The sequence below is a fragment of the Tiliqua scincoides genome, chromosome 1 (genome assembly GCF_035046505.1).
Source record: "Tiliqua scincoides isolate rTilSci1 chromosome 1, rTilSci1.hap2, whole genome shotgun sequence".
NCBI classification, from domain to species: domain Eukaryota; kingdom Metazoa; phylum Chordata; class Lepidosauria; order Squamata; family Scincidae; genus Tiliqua; species Tiliqua scincoides.
The window spans coordinates 269,592,258-269,613,344 of record NC_089821.1 but is presented as its reverse complement, the minus strand read 5'-3'; the positions used below and the strand labels follow the sequence as shown (position 1 = coordinate 269,613,344).

The 21,087-nt window shown below is 44.7% G+C and overlaps 1 protein-coding gene across 15 annotated transcripts in view; it reads left to right on the top strand.

Moving 5' to 3' along the window:
* Window positions 1-21,087, top strand: part of NRXN1 (neurexin 1) — a 1,133,747-nt gene that overhangs the window by 478,036 nt on the left and 634,624 nt on the right. For all 15 annotated transcript variants that reach the window (XM_066625795.1, XM_066625872.1, XM_066625848.1 and 12 more), the window contains 2 exons: window positions 6,134-6,572; window positions 17,093-17,476. In XM_066625795.1, the coding sequence (XP_066481892.1) occupies window positions 6,134-6,572; window positions 17,093-17,476 (823 nt within the window). The remainder of the gene's footprint in view (window positions 1-6,133; window positions 6,573-17,092; window positions 17,477-21,087) is intronic.

The following is a 21,087-nucleotide window of genomic DNA, read 5'->3' as shown; positions in this document are numbered from 1 at the left end:
CAGTGTTCAATAAAAAAAAAAAACATTTAAGAAATAATAAAAAATAAACATAAGAATGTTGACAAATGGTGACAAATTTTGTGGAAGGTTGGCTGAAATCAGACGAAAGAGCGAAGCAGGTGGACAAAATTGGAAAGGTGGTCATAATTGGAAATGGCTGAAAGAGCAAAGCAATTAAAGTCAAGTGGATGAAAGTTAAGGTATTCTTGTAAGCTGGTCCCAATCCTTCATCACAATCCTATGAATGTCTTCTCAGTAGTAGTCCCCACTGAATTCATGTATAGGATCATAGTGTTAAGACAATGAAATATGAAATGTGTATAGGATCATAGTGTTAAGACAAACACAAACACTGGTCTTCTGGCTGTGTCTGTCAATACTCCAGTGCTTAAACGTTACTATAAGGGCTAGACATTTGAAAGAAAGAAAGAAAGAAAGAAAGAAAGAAAGAAAGAAAGAAAGAAAGAAAGAAAAGTTGAATTCTGAGCCCAATACAACTTTATTCCTTCTATCTGCACTTACTGAGACTTATGTGTGAATGTTTAGAACTTTACAATTATGACAACTGTTGCTAAGGATCCTGCCATTTCCAGCAAGAGATGAGCCTAGCATTTTCAGAATGTCAGTGGATCACAGTATTACAACTAATTCATTGCTTGAGAAGTGCCTCCATGTAGGACCACTTTCTCGGAACGCTGGAGAAAAATGAATGTATGTCCTCGCGTCTGAGCACTTGTCAGGCTGCCTGATTAAATCTTTATCCAATACTGCCTTTCAGTTTTATCAAAATAATCTTCAGTAGCTCTTTGATGTTGGGAGAATTAAGTAGTCTGATTTGCAGCCAGTTACCGTAATAACTCTCTGCATTTGCTGGGCTGGCTTTGCTCCCCCTTGATATCAGTCTTATTGGCTTCCCCGTGGTATTGCTTCATAGCTAACAAGATTGCTTAGTCCCAGTTTCAAGGACAAGAAGACCAAACGATGCTAAAATCAAGTTCCCATGTAGAGTCTGACCTTGATCTGTTTTTATAGGCAAGTGCAAGGCTTGAGAAAGTGATAAAGGGTTTAGAGGAGCAACAAACCTAATTCCTTGTTAAATCAGCAAAATTGCTGCATACTGAAAACTTTTGAGCAAGCAAGTTCTCCACACACATTAGTTTGGAAATGATAGCTCAACTTTTCTCCAGATTATTTGAACTACCTCAAAATAAAGAATTTTGCAGCAGTGCCAGTATAACAACTTCCAAGCAGCTGTCATGTAAGTGGCTGAATTAAAAAAAAGAAAAAAAGGCTTCACTCAGTTGTATCTCCAGTTTTTGGGCACAAGGGTTCCAAAAGAGTTCCCAGATGCACTCCCCATGCTTTGGAAAGTGCATATGAATGCCTGCTATCCTCCCACCCCCAGAATTGATCAGCAGATGGAAGCAAGTCCTCCCACATGCCACCTCCAACATTACACAGTAGGAGATTCTGGCGCCTCCAATGCTTGGTTCCAGTGCTTCAGCAGTGGACAGGCCACAGTTGTCCTTCCCCACCAACACTGTATTTACATGAGAGAGCACAAAGGAGGCCTCACATCCACTGCTGCCATCTGTTCTCCACTATCTCTTTGTAAGCCCCCTACGCCATGGGGCCCTGGGCCCTGGCTGGCTTATCAGGTGGAGTTAGGAAGGAATTGCAGTAGCAGACAGTATCTCCCTATGGTCATGGCTTAGCAGTCAGTGGAGGAGAGTGGTGGCAGGTGTGACACTTGCTGACTCAAGGACTGGCTTGGCATGGGTGTGAAATCTTGTGGGGGCACGGACTCCCACCTCCAACTATGGAGATACTTCTCATTGTTATATGCTACTTTATTCAATTATTTTAAAAATCTATATGCAAGATTAAAAATAAGCATAAAACAAAAACAAGCCAACAGACAGCCAATAACAATTCAATAAAATAAAATGCTGCAGACAGAGCAAGGGTCAGACCCAAACCTGGCCCTGATTCCCATTCTTCCAAACCAGGCATAGCTTCTAGGGTTTGAGAAGGAGCCAAGATACATTCTCCTGGTATGGATTGAGGATGTTGAAGAAAGCAGAGCTCCGCTGGATCCAGAGCCCTGTGTCGGCCTCCTGGCCTGACATGGGGCTGTTTTACTTTGGGCTCGCTAAATAGCTGGCACAGAGTTGAGTAGCCCCATCACAGGACCTCCTCCCTTATCTGGGGGAAGGGGGAGAATGTCCCTTTCCCCCAAGGAGCTACCAGTGGCTACCTGGCAACCACTGGATGCACCTGCAGCTGTTTCGGTGCCACTATTCCTCTGGGTGCCGGGCAGCTCAGAATTGGGATGTAATTGCTTTAAGCCCTGAAACTATTCAAAAAAACAGATACTGTAGTTGCTAACTGCCCTGCAAGGAGCTGAGATCATTCAGTTCATAAGCATGTGTAAATATAGGGACATATATGTTTGTGGGTCTTTCTTTCAGATTATTACCAATAAATAAATAAATAAATAAATATTATTTCTTTCTAGATCTCCTTTTGTTAAGATTTGGTAAACCTAGGTGAGTCTCAATGGAATGTCGATTTAAAAAGTGGGTTCTGGTGCTAATATGTTTGGGACTCATTGATCTAGAACAGCGGTGTCCAAAGTTTTTGGCAGGAGGGCCACATCGTCTTTCTGACACTTTCTGACACCTCGGGGCCGGAGGGGGAAAAATTAATTTACATTTCAAATTTGAATAAATTTACATAAGTTTACATAAATGAATATATTAAAGATGAACTTATATGAATGAATGAAGGTCTTGCAATCGCTCAAGGCCTATAAAAGGCCTTGCACAAAGCAAGGCTGGCCTTTCCATTGTTGCTGTTACTGCATCACAGACATGAAACAACAAGCAGTGGAGAGAGCCCTCATCCCACAGCTCATGCGAGAGGTCAAACAGTTGCCCTCATGCTGAGAGCAGTTGCTTCGGGCTAGTGTGGACTCCAACAAATCTCCGGAGGGCCAGAGGCTCATTGGAGACTTGGGGGCTCCCTGAGGGCCACATTGAGAGGCCTTGAGGGCTGCAAGTGGCCCCAGAGCCGGGGTTTGGGCACTCCTGATCTAGAACATTGTCCTCACCAAGGGCTGCCTTAGAGATAGTACATAGCTTATGTTACATTAATGCTATAATCTTGTGCAAATTTATCTGTGCGTGTGTCTGTGTGTGTGAGAGTACATACACATATACTCACATGCACACAAGACAAACCTTGGAGACATTTGTTTTAAATTACTACAACCATCCCAATAGACTGGGGTGAAATGCTCATCAACTAGATCAGGGCCACTTGAATCCGGGGGCTGGATCCGGAGTTCAGATGAACCCGTCCACCTGGTGAGCGGACTTTTCCGTTTTGCCCCCACACGGCTCATCTTTTGAGTAGATCTGGCCACTAAGATGAAAGGTGGTTCTGGAACAGCGCTCTGAAAGGTGGTTCTGGAACAGCGTCTAGTGTGGCTGAAAAGGCCAATTCAGGAGTGACAATCCCTTCCACACTGGGAGCAAGTGCAGTCTGTCCCTGGTCTGTCTCCCTGGCTATGGGCCTTCCTTCTTTGCCTCTTAGCCTCAGACTGTTGGCCAAGTGTCTCTTCAAACTGGGAAAGGCCATGCTGCACAGCCTGCCTCCAAGCAGGCCGCTCAGAGGCCAGGGTTTCCCACTTGTTGAGGTCCACTCCTAAGGCCTTCAGAGCAGAATAACACTGCAATAAAGTAAGGATGGGGGAGGGTTAGATTCAGGCCCTAGGAGTGTTCAACCAATGCTACAAACACCATCCTCTTGTTGGACTATTATACAGCTTTGAATGGTTTCTGTTCTTTCTGGACAATGTGGCAGTTGTACCTGCTGAAGAAATCAGCTGGGAGTTTTCAGCTGAGCTGCTTGACCTAAAAGGGTATATTTCCAAGGTTACAGTATGTCCTCCAGGCACTGCTGAGATGATACACTTATTAAGTTGTTTTTAAAATCCTTATTGAAAACAAGCTTTATCCCAGTACCTCACTTTCAAACAGCAGTTTTCAGATACAAGGCACCCGTTCCCCCATGAAGCCCTCCCCAAAACTCAAGGCTTTCCCAGATAACTGCTCACAAAATTGTAGAATATTTGCTGTTATACAAGATCCAGCGATCTGCCTCTAGCATTCCATTCTTTTGTGCAACGGCTTCCTAGCACTCAGAGCAGCAATATTTTGTCACAGGTCTTCAAATCTCTATCTCTGAGGCAAGACTTAATTGGTGCCAAGGCTCAAATCTAGTTAGTCTTCAATGGCACGTCTTAATCATGGCATCAAATGAAGTAAGAAGGGATGAAAGGGATGCTGAGGAGGTGCAGAGTGCATCCCCCTGACCACAGAATAACTACAGAGAGTCCCCATATACAAGGGAGTAAGAGAAAATGGGCTTCTCTTTTCTGACAGTGGTGGTTGGCTTCCCCATAGGACCTGGCTGATAACTGCCATATTTTCTCCAGAAGCCACGTAGCAATTGTTCTATGTGATAAAGGACCCAAATCCAATCCAGCATTCCAGCACTGGTGCAGCTGTGCCAATAGGACCTATGCTGCACCTTGTGGCGATGGGGTAGGCACAGAGGACTCTTCAAGGTAAGGGAACATTTGTTCCCTTAGCTTGGGGCTGCATTATGGCTGCACGAGTACTGGAAAGTTGGATAAGATTGGGCCAAAAGTAGAGTTGCTTAGATGGAAGCTTCTTGGAAAAATGTTGAAATCCTCAGCACCATCCCCCTGGCCTCAGAGTTGCCACAGGCAGGAATCATGGGTGTTAATCAAAAGGAAAGATGAGTGAATGAGGCTGCAATCCTATGCACACTTTCTTGGGATTAACTTCCACTGAATATAACAGACTTATCTCTGAGTAAACATACATAGGATTGTGGTGTGAGATAACCTCCAAATCACTCCATATTTATGGGATTTGTATCACAAACGTCTGCCTTAAAATGTTTTTTTTTAGGCACATTCAAAGTAGTTATGGGGATCACAAGTTTAATCCAATGACTTATTTAAAAGTAACTTCTACTTGCAGAATGCTAAATTGTTTATTGGTGTGTACGGGTCACTGTGCAACAGTTGCTTATATTTATGGGAGCATTCATGTGGGAAGTAACTTGCTATTTGGGAGCAGAACTCTTGAATAAGATTGTCAGCCTAATCCTATACAGTGCTGATGCAGTGCAGCCACACAGCCCATGCTGTATCTAGCACTGGAATTCAGCAGGCTGGAGGCCTCCTCAGGGTTAGGGAACATTTGTTCCCTTACCCTGTATTAAACCCCAGCCTGTTCAATGGGGCTACTCAGATCTGTAGAAGCAAAATCACTGGCATGAGAAGCCCCATGTAGGGCTTTCAGTTCTGGGGAGGGGATTAGGATATGGCAGATGTCTCCCCTGCCAACGCTACCCTTCCCCACCCTTGTTCCACCTCCCTGCTTCTGTTCCACCCTTCCTACTTCCCTGCAGTGCTTTGTGCTGTACTCCCCAGCACTGGCACTAGGGGTCCGGATTCAGTCCCAAAGTGATGGCACAGGCCTTACTTTCGAATCACTTCCTTACTTCCTTACTCCTTATTTCTGAGAAATTGCAGATGTGCTTTATAGCACATTTGCATCAGCTAGTGCTGGTGTAGCCGCCGCTGTGCCTGCACTAGCAGTTCATAGGATTGGGCCATGTATGTAAACAGAGATGTAAACAGGGAGTTGAACCTGTGCTCCACACCCATTAGTTAAATGTTGCAGCATGGAGGGAAGAAGTGAGGGGGGAAAAACACCACTTGTGGGATTGTCAGTTGATGGCTAGAGGAATAAGAAGATTTTGACACAAAGCTGCAGGGTCAAGGCAGGATGGGTGAAGAAGGACAGCTAGGCTGTACACTGCACGCTCTAGTGGAGCATGGCTCTAGAGGGAGGAAGGAGCAAGTTGAATAGTTCACCTTGGGCCCAAAAAGTTGTCCTGATGCATGTGGTTTTAATATGTCAAATATTAAATATATATTAAATATATATTTGCATATGTAATTACTGAAGCTCTTTTTCAAGGCTGTTTATATAGTCATGACCACTCTGGTGACTATGTTCTTTGCTTGCAGGTTGTTTATAAGAATAATGATGTGAGGCTGGAATTGTCTCGACTTGCCAAACAAGGAGATCCTAAGATGAAGATCCACGGTGTTGTCGCATTTAAATGTGAGAACGTGGCAACCTTGGATCCAATCACTTTTGAAACACCAGAGTCTTTCATCTCTTTGCCAAAGTGGAATGCCAAGAAGACGGGCTCAATATCATTTGACTTCCGCACTACGGAGCCAAATGGGCTGATCCTGTTCAGTCATGGCAAACCACGACACCAAAAAGATGCCAAACACCCACAAATGGTCAAAGTGGACTTTTTTGCTATAGAGATGCTTGATGGCCACCTCTACCTGCTGTTAGACATGGGATCCGGTACAATTAAAATAAAAGCTTTACTAAAGAAGGTGAATGATGGAGACTGGTATCACGTCGACTTTCAAAGAGACGGGCGGTCTGGTAAGTTTTGGAGAAAAGAGCACCCTCTCTGCTCTTCTCTATATTATAAGCAAAATTGAATGTTGCTGTTGTCATTGCTATTGCAAGGCTTTTGAAATGATGAATAATTATTGCTGGTTATTAACATCTAGAACAAACGTTTTGCAAAGTACAGTGAGTGAGACAAATACCAGGTAAGGCATTTTACAAATAATGTTTTCAGCTATTTAGGAGAGTAAATGGCTGCAGAAAAACAAAGCAAGGTCAGTCCTCGTAACCACTTAGTAGCCCCCTTCTCAGCCATCACAGAGAAGAGAAAACATTTACAGTAACTTCTTCAAAATTCAGATAGATCTTTATCTTGAGACCAGACCCTCTGCATTTCACTGTAGGTAAAAGCTGGTAATGACTTATAAGTGTGTGGGACCCTCCTGGAAATATTGCTAATATAGAAATCCTATGAATCTCTCCCAATGTTCTTAAAGACACCCAGACAGGACTCTCCCAATTTCACTGCTTGGGAGAAATTCAGCAGATGCTGTCCTTGGCACCTACGCTTTGCAGTCACCATTCAGTTTATTTTTAAGATCTGGCTGTAAACAGAAAGTGCCATTGTGTGTCCCAGTCCTGGTTGACATTCTGACTACTATATCACACTGGTTATAGCCAGATGGGAAGCTTAATCCTAACCACAGCAGCACCACTGGGTGCAGTGGTGCCAAAATGGCTGTATCCAGCATCCTTACCAGGGCTGCCAGAGGCCTCCTCAGTGGAAGGGGAGAAGCAGAGCTCTGTTGGTACCACCCCTCCTGCCTCAGTTTCTTCCCTGCCCCACCCTAAAATGCCTCCCCTTCCACCCAGAAACCCCATACCACTATGTAGCAGTGTGTCTTACTGCTGGTATTCTCCCAGTGCTGGTGTTGTTCCCCTGATTGGCATAGGCCCAGCGCCAGTGCTCTTTGCTTTCTAGGTGCCATAAAGTGCTTTACAGAATGTTTACTGCACCAAGCATCAGCACTGGGAGATGATAGGATTGGGTCCTAATTTGGGGGAGGGGGGCTGATTCCTGTGTGTGCTTGACCCTTGAAGGCATTGAAATCTTGAAGAGACTGGAAATGTAATAACCCGAGAGACAGGGGAAGACATGACTCCTGCAGCAAAAACTAGACAGCTCCACGGGTATGCAAAACCTCTCTGAAACATTGTGTTCATTCATAATAATAATAAAATAATAAAACTTTATTTTTATCCCGCCCTTCTCCCCAAAGGGATCCAGGGCGGCTAACAACATATAAAACAGATTAAAACATAATTTCACAACAGATAAAAACATATTAAAAAACACATTAGCAGAACCCATAAAAACAGTAGTCAGATAAAAGTCAGAATAAAAGAGCATAAAACAGCAGTTCTTAGAGGAATCGGGCCTGTAAAAAAGCAACTAAAAGATGTATAAAAGATGTTAAAAAGGCCATAAAGTCAGAAGGCTTGGTTAAACAACAAGGTCTTCAGGCCTCGCCGAAAGGTCTCAAGAGAGGGAGCCATTCTCAAGTCAAGGGGAAGGGAGTTCCATAACGTTGGTGCCACTACTGAGAAGGCCCTATTTCTTGCCGCCGCCCCACGAACCTCCTTGGGCGGCGGCACTTGTAAAAAGGCCTTCTCTGATGACCTGAGAGGACAAGCCGGATTGTGCGGAAGTAGGCGATCTCTAAGATAACCTGGCCCAGAGCAGTATAGGGCTTTAAAAGTCAAAACCAGCACCTTGAATTGGGCCCGGAAACGAATGGGCAGCCAATGCAGCCCCCGGAGAAGTGGGCTGACAGAGTCAAACCACCTAGCTCCAGTGACCACACGGGCCGCCGCATTCTGCACTAATTGCAGTTTCCGAACCGTCTACAGGGGCAGCCCCACATAAAGCGCTTATAAACTTTCATTTTGAAAGTTATGCGTTTCCTTGCAATTCCTGATATTTTGCCTGAAGAAGAACCTCCAAATTTGCTTCACATTTCAGTCTAAGCCAAATTTTATGACAACTCCAATTTGCGCAGAGCTCCATCTGATAAATGTCTTCCATCTTGAGGTTAAAACATGTTACTTGAAGTATATCAGTTGATCCTGCAGGTCTCCCTCAACAGCATGCACAGAGGCATTCAAAGTAGATTGGAACTGAAGCAGGAGTAGGATTCTTTAACACATTGTCCCTGCTCCAGTTCTGATCCAAGTTGTGCACAGCTATTTCCCTTAGATTAAAAAGAAGGTTCTATTGGCTCCAGTGGAAGCTTTTAAAAAAGTTTTCCTAATGTAAGTTGTTGCATATCGGAGCATACAATCCAGATCAGAACACATTTTCTTTGAAACAATTACAGGAAAGGTTTACTTATGGAACAGCAGAAGTGTGATGAGTTTCTGGTCTTTTCTGAGTCATATCCCCCTTGTATTTCAAGCAGTGTTGGCCCCAGGTTGGTGGGGCTCTGGGAGAAAACTCTTCACTGATCTCCCAGTGCACATCTGTTCCACTCACTGGGCACCACTTCTGCCACCAGCGTTAAAGGTTTAAGGAGTTGGCCTGGCCAGGTGGGAGCTCTGATAAGCAAGGTCACTCAGACAGTGCCCAACCTGGCTGATCTCTGACACTACCTCTGATTTCAAGTGAGAACTAGAGGTGGTGGCTGACACTGAAGGCAACAACCCTGATCTTGTTCTCTCCCTTAGAGGAGGGCCAACCTAAAGAGCTGCGAGGCCCAATTGGAAACATTTTTTGTGGGGCCCCAGGTTCAGACCAGGGTCTGTAAAATACAGACCTTTTATTTAGATACATAATTGAAATGTATTATAGAATTTATATCTCTATGGTAGAGTTGAAAGGAATCAAAATGTGCACTTTAAAGGTGCATGTAAATTAATGAACCAAATGGATCAAAGCACGTTTTAACATAAAATTTCATACAAGACGAGATTATCCTTAGGCATGGGGCCCAACTGGGAGCAATGGGTCAAAGTGGCTTAAAGCTGGCCCTGGCAGTAAAGTCTAGGACTAGAAAATGCGTGATGTGGCATCACCATGCCTGAAGTTTCCTTGTCCCTGAAGCATCAGCCAGTAAAGTGAAGCAAGGGCTGGAAAACTTGGAGCACTGTGATATCATCATGTTATGCATTTTGTACTATCAGATGTGTATGCGCAACCTCCTGATTTTAGAAATGGGCTATGTCAGAATGCCAGATGCAGGGGAGGGCACCAGAATGAGGCCTCTTGTTATCTGGTGTGCTCCCTGGGGCGTTTGGTGGGCCGCTGTGAGATACAGGAAGCTGGACTAGATGGGCCTATGGCCTGATCCAGTGGGGCTGTTCTTATGTTCTTATGTAGATAGTATGGGAAAGGAAATGTTGGGCTTGTGTTTTCAGTGCCAGTCATGCATATCCTCTAATGTCTAGTCCCACCTTCAGCTGCAATTGATTTGGCTGCAACAATTAATCTAAAACTTATTAGTTAGAATGTGTTAGTCTGTGTTACAGTATTTCTCTGGATAATGACAGCAGGATTCCAAGCCAAGTTTCTGTTCAGAGTATAATACAATCTAGGGTGATATACAACTATTATACTACATAATGCCTGTAATTTATGCTGCAATGGTGTTCTTGGAATTCATAATATGAAGGCCAAATTACATGTGATGACCAGCTTTGTGACTCATTCTCCTGATGTGATAGTTTTACAGAAAAACAGTCAAAGGCTGCTGAAATCAGGAGCGGAAAATTGGCAGGGGAGAGGGGGAGCTGCTAAGCTCCTTCCTTCTCACCTTTTGCCCATTCAAAATTGTCACCCCAGGTCACTTTTCTAGGCATGGCAGAAAAGATCAAAGGTCTACCATCCTTCCCTTCCCATTACTTTCCCTTCCTCACTCTGCAACTTGTCTTATCCTTAACCTGTGAGCCTGTGAACTGGGCTTTTTCATTCAGCATGTATAAATTGTAGGCACTACATAAACAAATATCATCAACAACTTCAGTGGCAGTTGTAGCTTGGTGAAGACTAACAGATGGATTAGGACATAAACTTGCATGAACTAGACCCCATTTCAACAGATTCTGCCTGAGGAAATTATCTTTAATTCAAGAACGCTTATGCCAGAATAAATCCATTACAGTGCAAATTGATTCACATTGATCCCATAGAAGTAAAGCCCAGTGAAACCAGTGGGCTTTCTTTTCATGTCAGCAAGTATGCATAAGACTGTGGCCTTCAATGTTTTTTGTACAAAGCTACCCTCTGAAAATCTAACAGGCCAGTCGTAACTGACACCTCCTGTAGCCAATGCAGCTGCATCAGTACAGCACGCACTGTATCCTGTGGGGGGCGGGCAGTCTGGAGGCATCCTTGAGGTAAAAATTTAGGGCCCCCCCACTGCAAGATACGGTGCACACCATATTGGCACAACTGCATTGGCAGTGGAAGTTTGGTTAGGATTGGTCCCCAAGGGTGAGGAAAGAGGACAGTGATTGGGTTTAGCATCTTGGGGCCCCCAAGATCCATCCCATCCCTCTCCCTTTCCACCTCCCCACCCAGAAACTCCTTAAATGGACTGGTCATTGGGTAGTTGAACTTAATTTATCACGCAGGAAGACTTGTGCTTGTAAGCAAGACTATGCCAAGATGGAGAGCCAAAATTTGCAAGACCGAAGAAGGTGATACACAGACCTGCACAGGCCTGCAGTGTGACAGCTTTCAGTTCCAATTAATGACGCTTTAATAGCATTATCATGATAATGTGCCTCATCCCCCTCCAGGATGTAAACATGGTTGACTCCTGGTAATCTCAGCTAAGGAACTAAGATGAAGTTCAGAGAGACTGTGCACATTTTGGAAAGTGAGATCACTGGCAACAGAAAGCAAAACAAAAGCTTCGAAACACATGTTACATGCAACAGGTAGTTGGGCCCTAAAATATATGCCTCTTGAGTTTCAAAGTAGGCTGCCTCAGAATACCAGATGCAGGGGAGGGTACCAGGATGCAGGTCTCTTGTTGTCTTGTCTGCTCCCTGAGGCATTTGGTGGGCCACTGGTGAGACACAGGAAGCTGGACTAGATGGACCTTAATCCTTAAGGTGCTATGGGACACTTTGGGCACAATCCTAACCCGTGCTGGACCAGGCAAGCCAGGAGGCTTGCACTGCATCCAACGTGGGATTGCAGTAAGCTGCAGCTCAGCCACGGGCAAGGGGAAGCTCTTCCCCTTACCTGTGGATAAGGGCTGCGCGCCCCTATGGGTCTCCTCGGACCTGCACCACCTCCAGAGGTGGCACAAGTCAGAGGAGAGCAAGCCGCTGCGCTCACCCCGGGGACGGGGATTGGGATCTGGCATAACCACCAGGTCCCGGCCCTGACCCCGGCTTCCTGCGTGCCCGCCCCCGGGCCCGCCCTACCCCGCCCGTCCCCACCCAGTAACACCCCCTCCCAACCCTCCCCACACCTACCTTTGCTGCTTATGTCAGCGCATTTGTGCCAACACAAGCAGACGCGCAGGAGCCGCAGCGGAGGCTTCTGCCTCCGTCCGCGCATTGGCGCATCTGAGTGCGCCAACGCAGCTCCCGCCAAAGGAGGCGCAAATGTGCTTTACGTGCTTTATGGCACATTTGCGACCCTCCAGGGCCACCTATACTGGTATAACTGCTGGTTAGGATTGCGCCCTTTGTTATTTATGCCACAATGACTCCTGGAATGCATGATTCTTTTAAAATATGTGCCCAGCAATGCAGCTGGAAGTCCTTGCTTGTGCCAAACAAAATTGAGACTTGCCTAAACCTTATTCCTGAATAACCAATCTATTTTCTGCTGATCTTATGTTCCACATGCTACTCTAAACATTTTATGCTTACATATCTCTAACCTGCAAATCCACTTCAGAGTGCGCCCACAGATAAGAAATAGCTATGACATGTCTAAAAATGTCTGAATTTTCTTCACCCTTGAATGCCAAATCAGCAGACATGTAGTATTCCTCTTTTTGACTCTTGTAGTCTTCATATTACAACTGAAAGATACAGGACTACGGGAGAGTGGTCCTTCTTTTCCGGCCAGTCCATATAACCCAACCTGCTGCCTCAATATCAGAACCTGACCTGATGAATTTGAGTATCAGACCTATTGATAGAATGTAGGGCAGCTGCATTGTCATAGAACACCTTTTGATGGCACCTTAGTAGCATGGGAGCTGTTGCAAATTTGCTTCATCACACACAGCTGAAGTAAGGCCAAAAATTCCACTTAACACAGGAGATGGTGGTCCATATCACTATTGTCTCAGCTTCCAAAAGGGCAACATTACTGATGCACCAATTTTTAATGAAATACAATTTTTAATGCAAACACTTCTAGGGATAAAAACATCTGCAAAAATTTGTGCCTTCCACTCTTTTCATGCCTGTTGCAGCCATTGTTGCTAAACTGTTACAGCATCAATGCCATTTCTTTGTCCTTGAAAGAGATTTTTTTCATGCACAGTTCCAACCAATCGGGGATCCCACAGTGGATATGATGATGTCACAGTGCCATAAGGCCAGTCAGATGGACCTACATGATGTCAACATTAGGGACATAAATCCCTCACTCTGAATGACGAGAAAGAGGGAATGTTATCCTATTTCCAGATGGCAGACTAATGCTCCCTCTTTTATTGCACAAGACTAGCTGTTTCATTGTGGTGGGCTTTTCATTTATGCTTCCATGTGAATAAGTGCTCCAAGTTTTTTGAGGAGCAAATGCATACAGATGCCCTTTGTGTTTTGCTGCTAGGTAGCTAATTTGGGCCAAGTTTAAACAGTCTAAAAGGATGCTTAATTTGCAAATAAACAGTTTAAAGGATTCTGCACTAGAGCTAAATATACTAAAGAGAGTAAACAGGGAGCTAAAGGTGGGAACAGCAGCTGCTCTTTCCCTCTCACTCTTTCAATAGATCACAACTGAAAAGAAATACATGCGTGTCTTGGTTTTAGAAAGCAGACTTATGAAAACTAAATTGCTGAGATAATGAATATGATTGAAGAGGCTCATTAACACATACCTATGGGAAATGTTTGGTTGTTATAGTACTGCCAACTTTGCAGTTAAAGCAAAAGGTGGAGGTGGGTGGCAGAGAATCCCACAAAGCAAATGGCAAAGATCTTTGGTCTCTGCGGGTTCTACAACATGCTAGGGCCCGGGCTGGGTTAATAACCACGTTGCAAGGCTGCAGTGTCATTTGAATGTTTTGTTAATCTCTTCAATGCATTCAAGAAATAACCTTGCAAGGGTTTCCGTAACCCAGCTGCCATTCACCCTTTCGGAAACCATCATTACACATCGGAATCAGAGAGAAAACTTATTATTCTTGTCAAACTCCAGTTGTGCGTGGTGTTGTAAACCAGATTGTATCAGCAGTTTTTCACAGCTAAGCCAGCATTTAAGAGCTAAGGAGTCATTGAGATTTTGAATTAAAGTCAGAGTTCCAGTGTAAGCGCCAGAAATTACAGGGGGGGGGGGGGAAGGCACACGGCTGTCTCCAGAGTATATAATTAGAGGTTTAGAGTAATCATGCTCTCACTCAGAGCAGTATTTTCCAGATATCCATTTCAAACCGCTCTTGTAGAGTGTATGTGGGGTTTGTGTTTTTTTTCCTCTTTCTTATACCATCTAGGAGTTGGTGTACTTATTCACTGCAGTCTTAAATAACTGGAGACTTTTTATGGATTTCCTGTGCTTTCTAGGGTTAAATAACAATATAAGGTTTCACATTCTCTTCAGTATAGTTCAGGTGAACCACACTGCTTTTTAGGTGTTGGTTCATAGCATCAAAGAACTGGAAGGTGCTTTGTTGGATGTGTATTGCTGGACAGGGCACTAACAATGGTTCAACCAGCAAGCCCAGGTCATTAATATACGACTTTGCTGGCACAGAGAGTAAGCCAAAGAGTAAGCATTAAGCACAGAGTATTAAGAGTATTAAGCATTAAGAGTAAAAGTAAGCACAGAGAGTAAGCATTGCGAAGGGGGTGCAGGGATGCAGGCCGCACCAGGTGAAACCTATGGGGGTGGAAGCACTACTGGCCAAAATTTTTAAAATCTTGATATTTTCGGATAATACAATCATGTTATATATAATTCGATGTGAATTTCATTTCAACTAGAAGTTCACAAAGTGGTTTACAGAGAAAAATCAAATAACTAAATGGCTCCCTGTCCCAAAAGGGCTCACAATCTAAAAAGATGCAAAAAGAATACCAGCAGACAGCCACTAGAACAGACAGTGCTGGGGTGAGGAGGGCCAGTTACTCTCCCCCTGCTAAAAAAGGAGCACCCACTTGAAAAAGTGCCTCTTACCCAATTAGCAGGGGTTGCATGTTCATGACTACAAATGCATAATGTCCCTTTGGAAATTTTTTATTGTGTAGAGTGAGGAAAGGTTGCATTTAGGGATTGAGTGGGCAAACATATTAGATCATGTGCTTTGGCAAGCAGTGCTCTATTTATTATTATAATAAATTATACCATGGTATAATCTATTATACCATAGATTATTGTCAAATTCCTATTTACATGCTAGAAGACTCTTTCTCCAGATATTCCTGAGATTTATAATTATACTTACCAATTTCTGAAAATATAGTAGAAGAATTAAGGCCTGATCCTGGGCTTCACACGCCAGCTTTCTGCTGCTATGCACTGTCGCAAACATGCCATAAAGCACATTTGCCGGGATTAGCACCAGCCAATCACCAGAGTTGACCCAGCACAAGCAGATCACCAGCCTCCCACAAGCACTGTCCCAGTGTAGGCTTGTGCTGAGCCAGTGCTGATGGGAGGCTGGTGATCTGCCACCAGGTGCTCCTTGCAAAGTGCCTGGTGGCAGAGCAGTAAGACAGGGTGGAGGAGGCAGGGGGGAGGCACAGGGCGAGGGGAAGTGTGGCAGGGGGAGGGAGCGGGATGGAATGGGGCGAAAACTGTGGAGCTCAGCTCTACATGGGAGCTCTGCCTGACACAGGGCAGGATGAGGGCAGGACTGGACCAACCTGGCAGACACAGGACTCCTTGATTTTGTGCCGGCTAAAGAGCTGCTGCAGAATCAAGTAGCCCCATTGCAGGGCCACTTCCCTTACCTGGGGGAAGGAGACAAAAGTATCCTTCTCCCAAGGAACCACTGGTGGCTGCCTGGTGAGCACAGGATACCACAGCAGCCAATTTTGGTGCCACAGCAGCCCCACATACCAAGCAGCTCAGGATTGGGCTACCCATTCCTTTCACTCTGACCTTTACATTTCTCTCTCCTTTGTAAATGCTGTTTGTCTTTAGATGCTAGTAAATGAGCTAATAAATGGCCCAATTATATCCAGTAACAGAATGTAGAATGCACAGCCATCAGTGCAGCATCCATTGCATCCTCTGTACTGTCCCAGGGAAGAAGCCAGTTGAGATGGGTGAAGGGGAAAGACTTACTTTACTTTCCCATCTGTTCCATGGTCCCCTATGAGACTCTTCAAAGCTACGTTTGCTCTGTTACTGGTGTAAGTGAGGAGCCTCATCTTGCCCCATCTCATCCCGTTCCCTGCCCTTTTCCTGCCTGTTCACCAGCAAAATCTGCCTGCAGCTGGTCTGCACCATGCTGTTGGAAGTGCACAGCTTTTTGATGTTTGGTTTATGATGAAGAAAGGACTTGTATATTTCAAATAAAATAATACAGCTAGAAAGGACCAAAAGGCAATTTGTGCAACTCCTGAAGAAAGGCTACATTGTCCATCCATCAGCTTCCTATAACTGGATTATGCAAAGATGACCAGAGCATTCTTCCAAACAGAGAACAGATACTTTTTGGAAAAGTGCTTCCTTGTTTGAGGAAAACTATGTGACAGAGCACAGTAAAGTAGTGGATCAGTGTAGTCACATCTACGGTGGGCTGGAGGGAAGCAGTAGCAGATGACATGGGTTTAAGGACATCCTGAATCCATCTCTGCCCCACCATCCACCATTGATGCAAGCCACATCAGGCTGCTTCATGACTGGGTCAGGCTTGCCTGCTTGCACTCTTTTGGTTCAAAACATCTGCCTAAAGCAGTGGTTCCAACCTTTACATGAAGGTTGGGACCACTGTAAGTATTTGTGTGGGGTGGGGCAAAGGTTGCCTATACTGGTAATTGTTGTTGATTATTTTAAATGATTATGAAGTTTATTTGTTTACTGCTGCTTGTTATGTTTTATGTTTCTTTTTATGGTGGGGACCATGTTCCTGGCCAAGCAGTGGGATATAAATTAATATCCAAATTAATTAAGACCCAAATCCTAACCAACTTTCTAGCACTGGCAGAGTGGTGCATCCTGTACTGCATCCTGCAGTTGGCTGGCACTCAGGGAGGCCTCCTCAAAGTAAGGGAATGTTTGTACCCTTACCTCGGAGCTGCATTGCTCTTATGTCAGTGCTGGAAAGTGGGTTAGGATTGCACCCTAAGTTAATTAATGTCGTTGGCAGTGACACGTATGTACATTAAAAACAATCTTGCACTTTGCTCCCAAACAGGTACTATTTCCGTCAACACAATGCGCACCCCTTATACTGCACCTGGGGAGAGTGAAATCTTGGACTTAGATGACGACTTATACCTTGGAGGTTTGCCAGAAAACAAAGCAGGCCTGGTCTTTCCAACAGAGGTTTGGACAGCACTTCTAAATTATGGCTATGTGGGCTGTATTCGGGACCTGTTTATTGACGGCCAAAGCAAAGACATTCGTCAAATGGCAGAAATCCAGAGCACTTCCGGGGTGAAACCCTCCTGTTCAAGAGAAACAGCAAAGCCATGCTTGAGCAATCCCTGTAAGAATAATGGTGTGTGTCGGGATGGCTGGAACAGATACGTCTGTGATTGTTCTGGTACAGGCTACCTGGGCAGATCATGTGAGAGAGGTAGGTAAATTGCTATACACATTGCAAGGCCTTCACAGTCTAAGGCCAGGTCTCTGCTACTTCGTAATGCAAGTGAAGGATCACAATTTGAAGTGTCACTAGACCTTCTGCTTTCATTTTTTACATTCACATTAAAACAGATGCCTCAAGAATTCCCCATTCAGGATAGACTCATGCGGCACAAGAGGAGAATATATTTAACCCTTTCCCCCTGCATAAAAATCAGAATGAAAGTAGATTCTAGTTCACTTAAAATTTTCAATAGTTTCTTGGGAACTGCAAAGTTAAGTGAAATGACTTATAACAAAGCCAATTTTACTATAGGCGGGCTCAGTACCACTCTCTCGCTGAGCACTTTCCTATCGCACCACAAAGAGTTGTTGCTCCCTAGAATGCCTTGCAAAGGTACCCACAAGACATTCTGGGGCACAAAAGGCCAAGGAAGTGGGTCGTGGGTGCGGCGCTACCCAGAAGTGATTTCTGGTAGCCCTACAGTGTGCAGCCACAGAGGTGAGAAGATGGAGAACCACTGACCAACTTTAAAATGAAATAATGTTGACTGAAACAAATTTAAGTGAGGACTTGCTATATAAATCATACGTCTTAACAATGCCACCCACCCCATAGGGTTTTCAATGCACATTTGCTTGCAACATTTAGTTTGGTCCTTATTTCAAGACTGAGCTAGTATTCGTATCCCCAAAGTGTGGAGGGTAGAAGACGGCTGTTTCCCCCTTGATGCTTCAGCAATTCCATTCATACTAAGTTGCATATGTTCAGTCATTGCACTAATTGGGACAGGAGGCACTGGGACAGTGAATTTGCACTCTGACTTCCAGTCCAGTCAAAATGACCACAGGGAGTGGAGCTAGGATAGACCTTGCATCTCATTTGGCAGTTGTGTGCAAATCTGTAAGGGAAGTACATGGTGACATTTGAAAACTATGTTCAATTCAGTACAATATTTTTATCCTGCCTTCTGAAAAAAAAACAGAATTCAAGGCAACGAATAATGATTTTTTTTTAAAAGCCCCTCAATGCAAAAGCATAAGAAATATATTATTCCATGTGGCCTAAATGAGGAAAAGCCCTTCCTCCCTAGTGTCACTTGCATCTGCTTTGGGGCAAGGCTGTTTCTATTTGGGCTTGCCACCAGCCCCTAAGGATAGCGGTCCCTAAGGATAGCTGTGCCAGGAACACCAAAGTGCTGGGTAGAGGCTTTAACATCATATCCCACCAGTACTTCTTTCAATTGCCCACCAACATTAATTTGCATTGAATGATATGTATTTTCATTAGCTGCTTTGAAAATGGTCTCCTAGAAAAAGTGGAATGAACATCTGCTAAAGAAACACAACAAATATGATTGTGATGCAAGCCAGTAGACTCTTACCTGGGAGTAAGTTCTACTGAGATAAATTGGAGTTAGTTTGAGTAAATTTTCATAGGCTTGAACTGTGCATGCGTATTATACATAACAACAACAACAACAACAACAACAACAACAACAACAACAACAACAACAACAACAGGTATTTATATACCGCCTTTCTTGGTCTTTATTCAAGGCGGTTTACATAGGCTTATTTAAATCCCTTATTAAATAGGGATTTTTACAATTGAAAGAAGGTTCTTTCTTTCAAGAACCACTACATTCAGGTGTTTCATTCCAATCTGGCTTCACATTCTGGCCTCCATCCTCCCACGCTCAGAGCAGATGGAATAGCTCAGCTTCAGCTTGTCAGCTGCTTCAAGGTCGCACGGTGCTGGTGGCTTCAAACTGGCGACCTTGTGGATGTTATCTTCAGGCAGACGGAGGCTCTACCCTCTAGACCAGACCTCCTGCCCAACAAGACCTCCTGCCCTACATGCACACAAATAACTGAAATACAGTTAAGAGAAAAACAGGCAGCACTCTGTAGTGTTGGATATAAGTGGATACTTTGATAACTTTGACATTGACAACTATGACGTTGTGCAACAACTTTAAAGGCCTTATTGCCTCCACTTCTCCTTATTTACCTGAAGGTGATTCCAGCCATTCAGAAGACCACCACTCCCTGCTGGGAACTTCTGTGCATGAAAGATCAAGAACTGAATTTGCTTAATCCTCTTCTACCAACTTTCACAATGCACAGAACAAAGCAACTGAATGGGAGACACCATATTTATTAGTACACTACGACTGCAGTCCTATACAGGTGTGCGCCCCTTAATGACCTTCCTGCCAGCAACAGGTCACATATGCGATGGCTGCCACTGGTCAGGAGGTTGCACCCTCCCAAACCTCCAAAGCTGAGGAGAGCTCTGCATCCCTCGCCTCTGGAGGCTTTTTGGAGCCTCCAGTCATGCCCCAATTTCATGAGAGATGCAATTTCCAGTTTTTAAGTTGTGTCTCTTGTGTGATTCCAGAATTCTGAGTCTCAGAAAAGCCTCAGGAGACAAGGGGAGCAGAGCTGGATGCCTTTAGCATCAAACCCCACTTGACGTCAGGGATGCTGGTCCGCATCCCTGTCATTAAGAAGGTCACAACTGTACTTACTTTCCTGGGAATATGCTCCATTGAATATAATGGGACTGACTTCAGAGTAGACATGCTAGGATTGCACTTCGAGTCTCCTTAAACCTGCAGGCCACAGCCCTACTTCAAGCAGAATATCTCAGTGAATATGTTACATCTGCGCATGTCAAGGGGAGGGGGCTGGGCGATTGTTTCAGCACCGCTCCTTGAAGATCCTGAGTGAGGTCTATCACTTCTATGCATATGCTGCCTGTTTCCATGTGTATCTAAGCAGTTTTGATCACCTAAAGCAGGGCTTTTCAAACTGGGGCGTCGTGACACTCCAGCCGGCAGGCCCCTGTCCCCTTAAGGGGCAGGAGCAGTCTGGAGGCAGGGAGGAGGCAGTGGCACGATCCCCAGGATCGCATCGCCCAGGGGGGCTGCAGGGGCTTGGGTACACGTACCCAAGCCCCTGCAGTCTCCCGGGGGTGTGGGGAGCCCAGCGCGACCTGCAGCAGGGCTCCCCGCAGCAGTGGAAGTAGATGCGGAGCGATCACGCCTCGCCTCTGCTAAAGCCCCACCCCTGCTGCCTCCCCCCTCCTGCCCACGCAAGAACTTAGTGGCTCTCAACTCTCCCAGAGAGTTTGAGAACCACTGACCTAAAGATTACATTCTACACAGGCATTTAAAACAACTCCAGCTCTCATCCTAAAATTAGTTAAGAGTAATGTTGCACTGGACATTAACATGCAAACATATTCAGGAAGAACACTTTCGGGGAGCTAAAATGTTCCCTGACACCTCTTCCTCGTTCTTGTTCAGTCTGGTTTGAGGGCTATTTGTTGCACAATTGGCATAGCAGCTTTTTCAGTGCTCATTTATTAAAACAGGGTTCCTTCATATTGATGGTGTTATTCCACTCTTTCAGGGATGACATACTGTATGACAATGTCATGGTGACCACATCAGGTTTGGCTACATGATTATATCATGTAGCCAGTTCAGAGTGAGATTCAAGCTTTTTATCCTAACTCGAAATGGACAAACACTTTCACCCCAATTTTATCCCACCGCTATAAGTATTATTGAAAGGGGTGTTCTTTTCACAGTC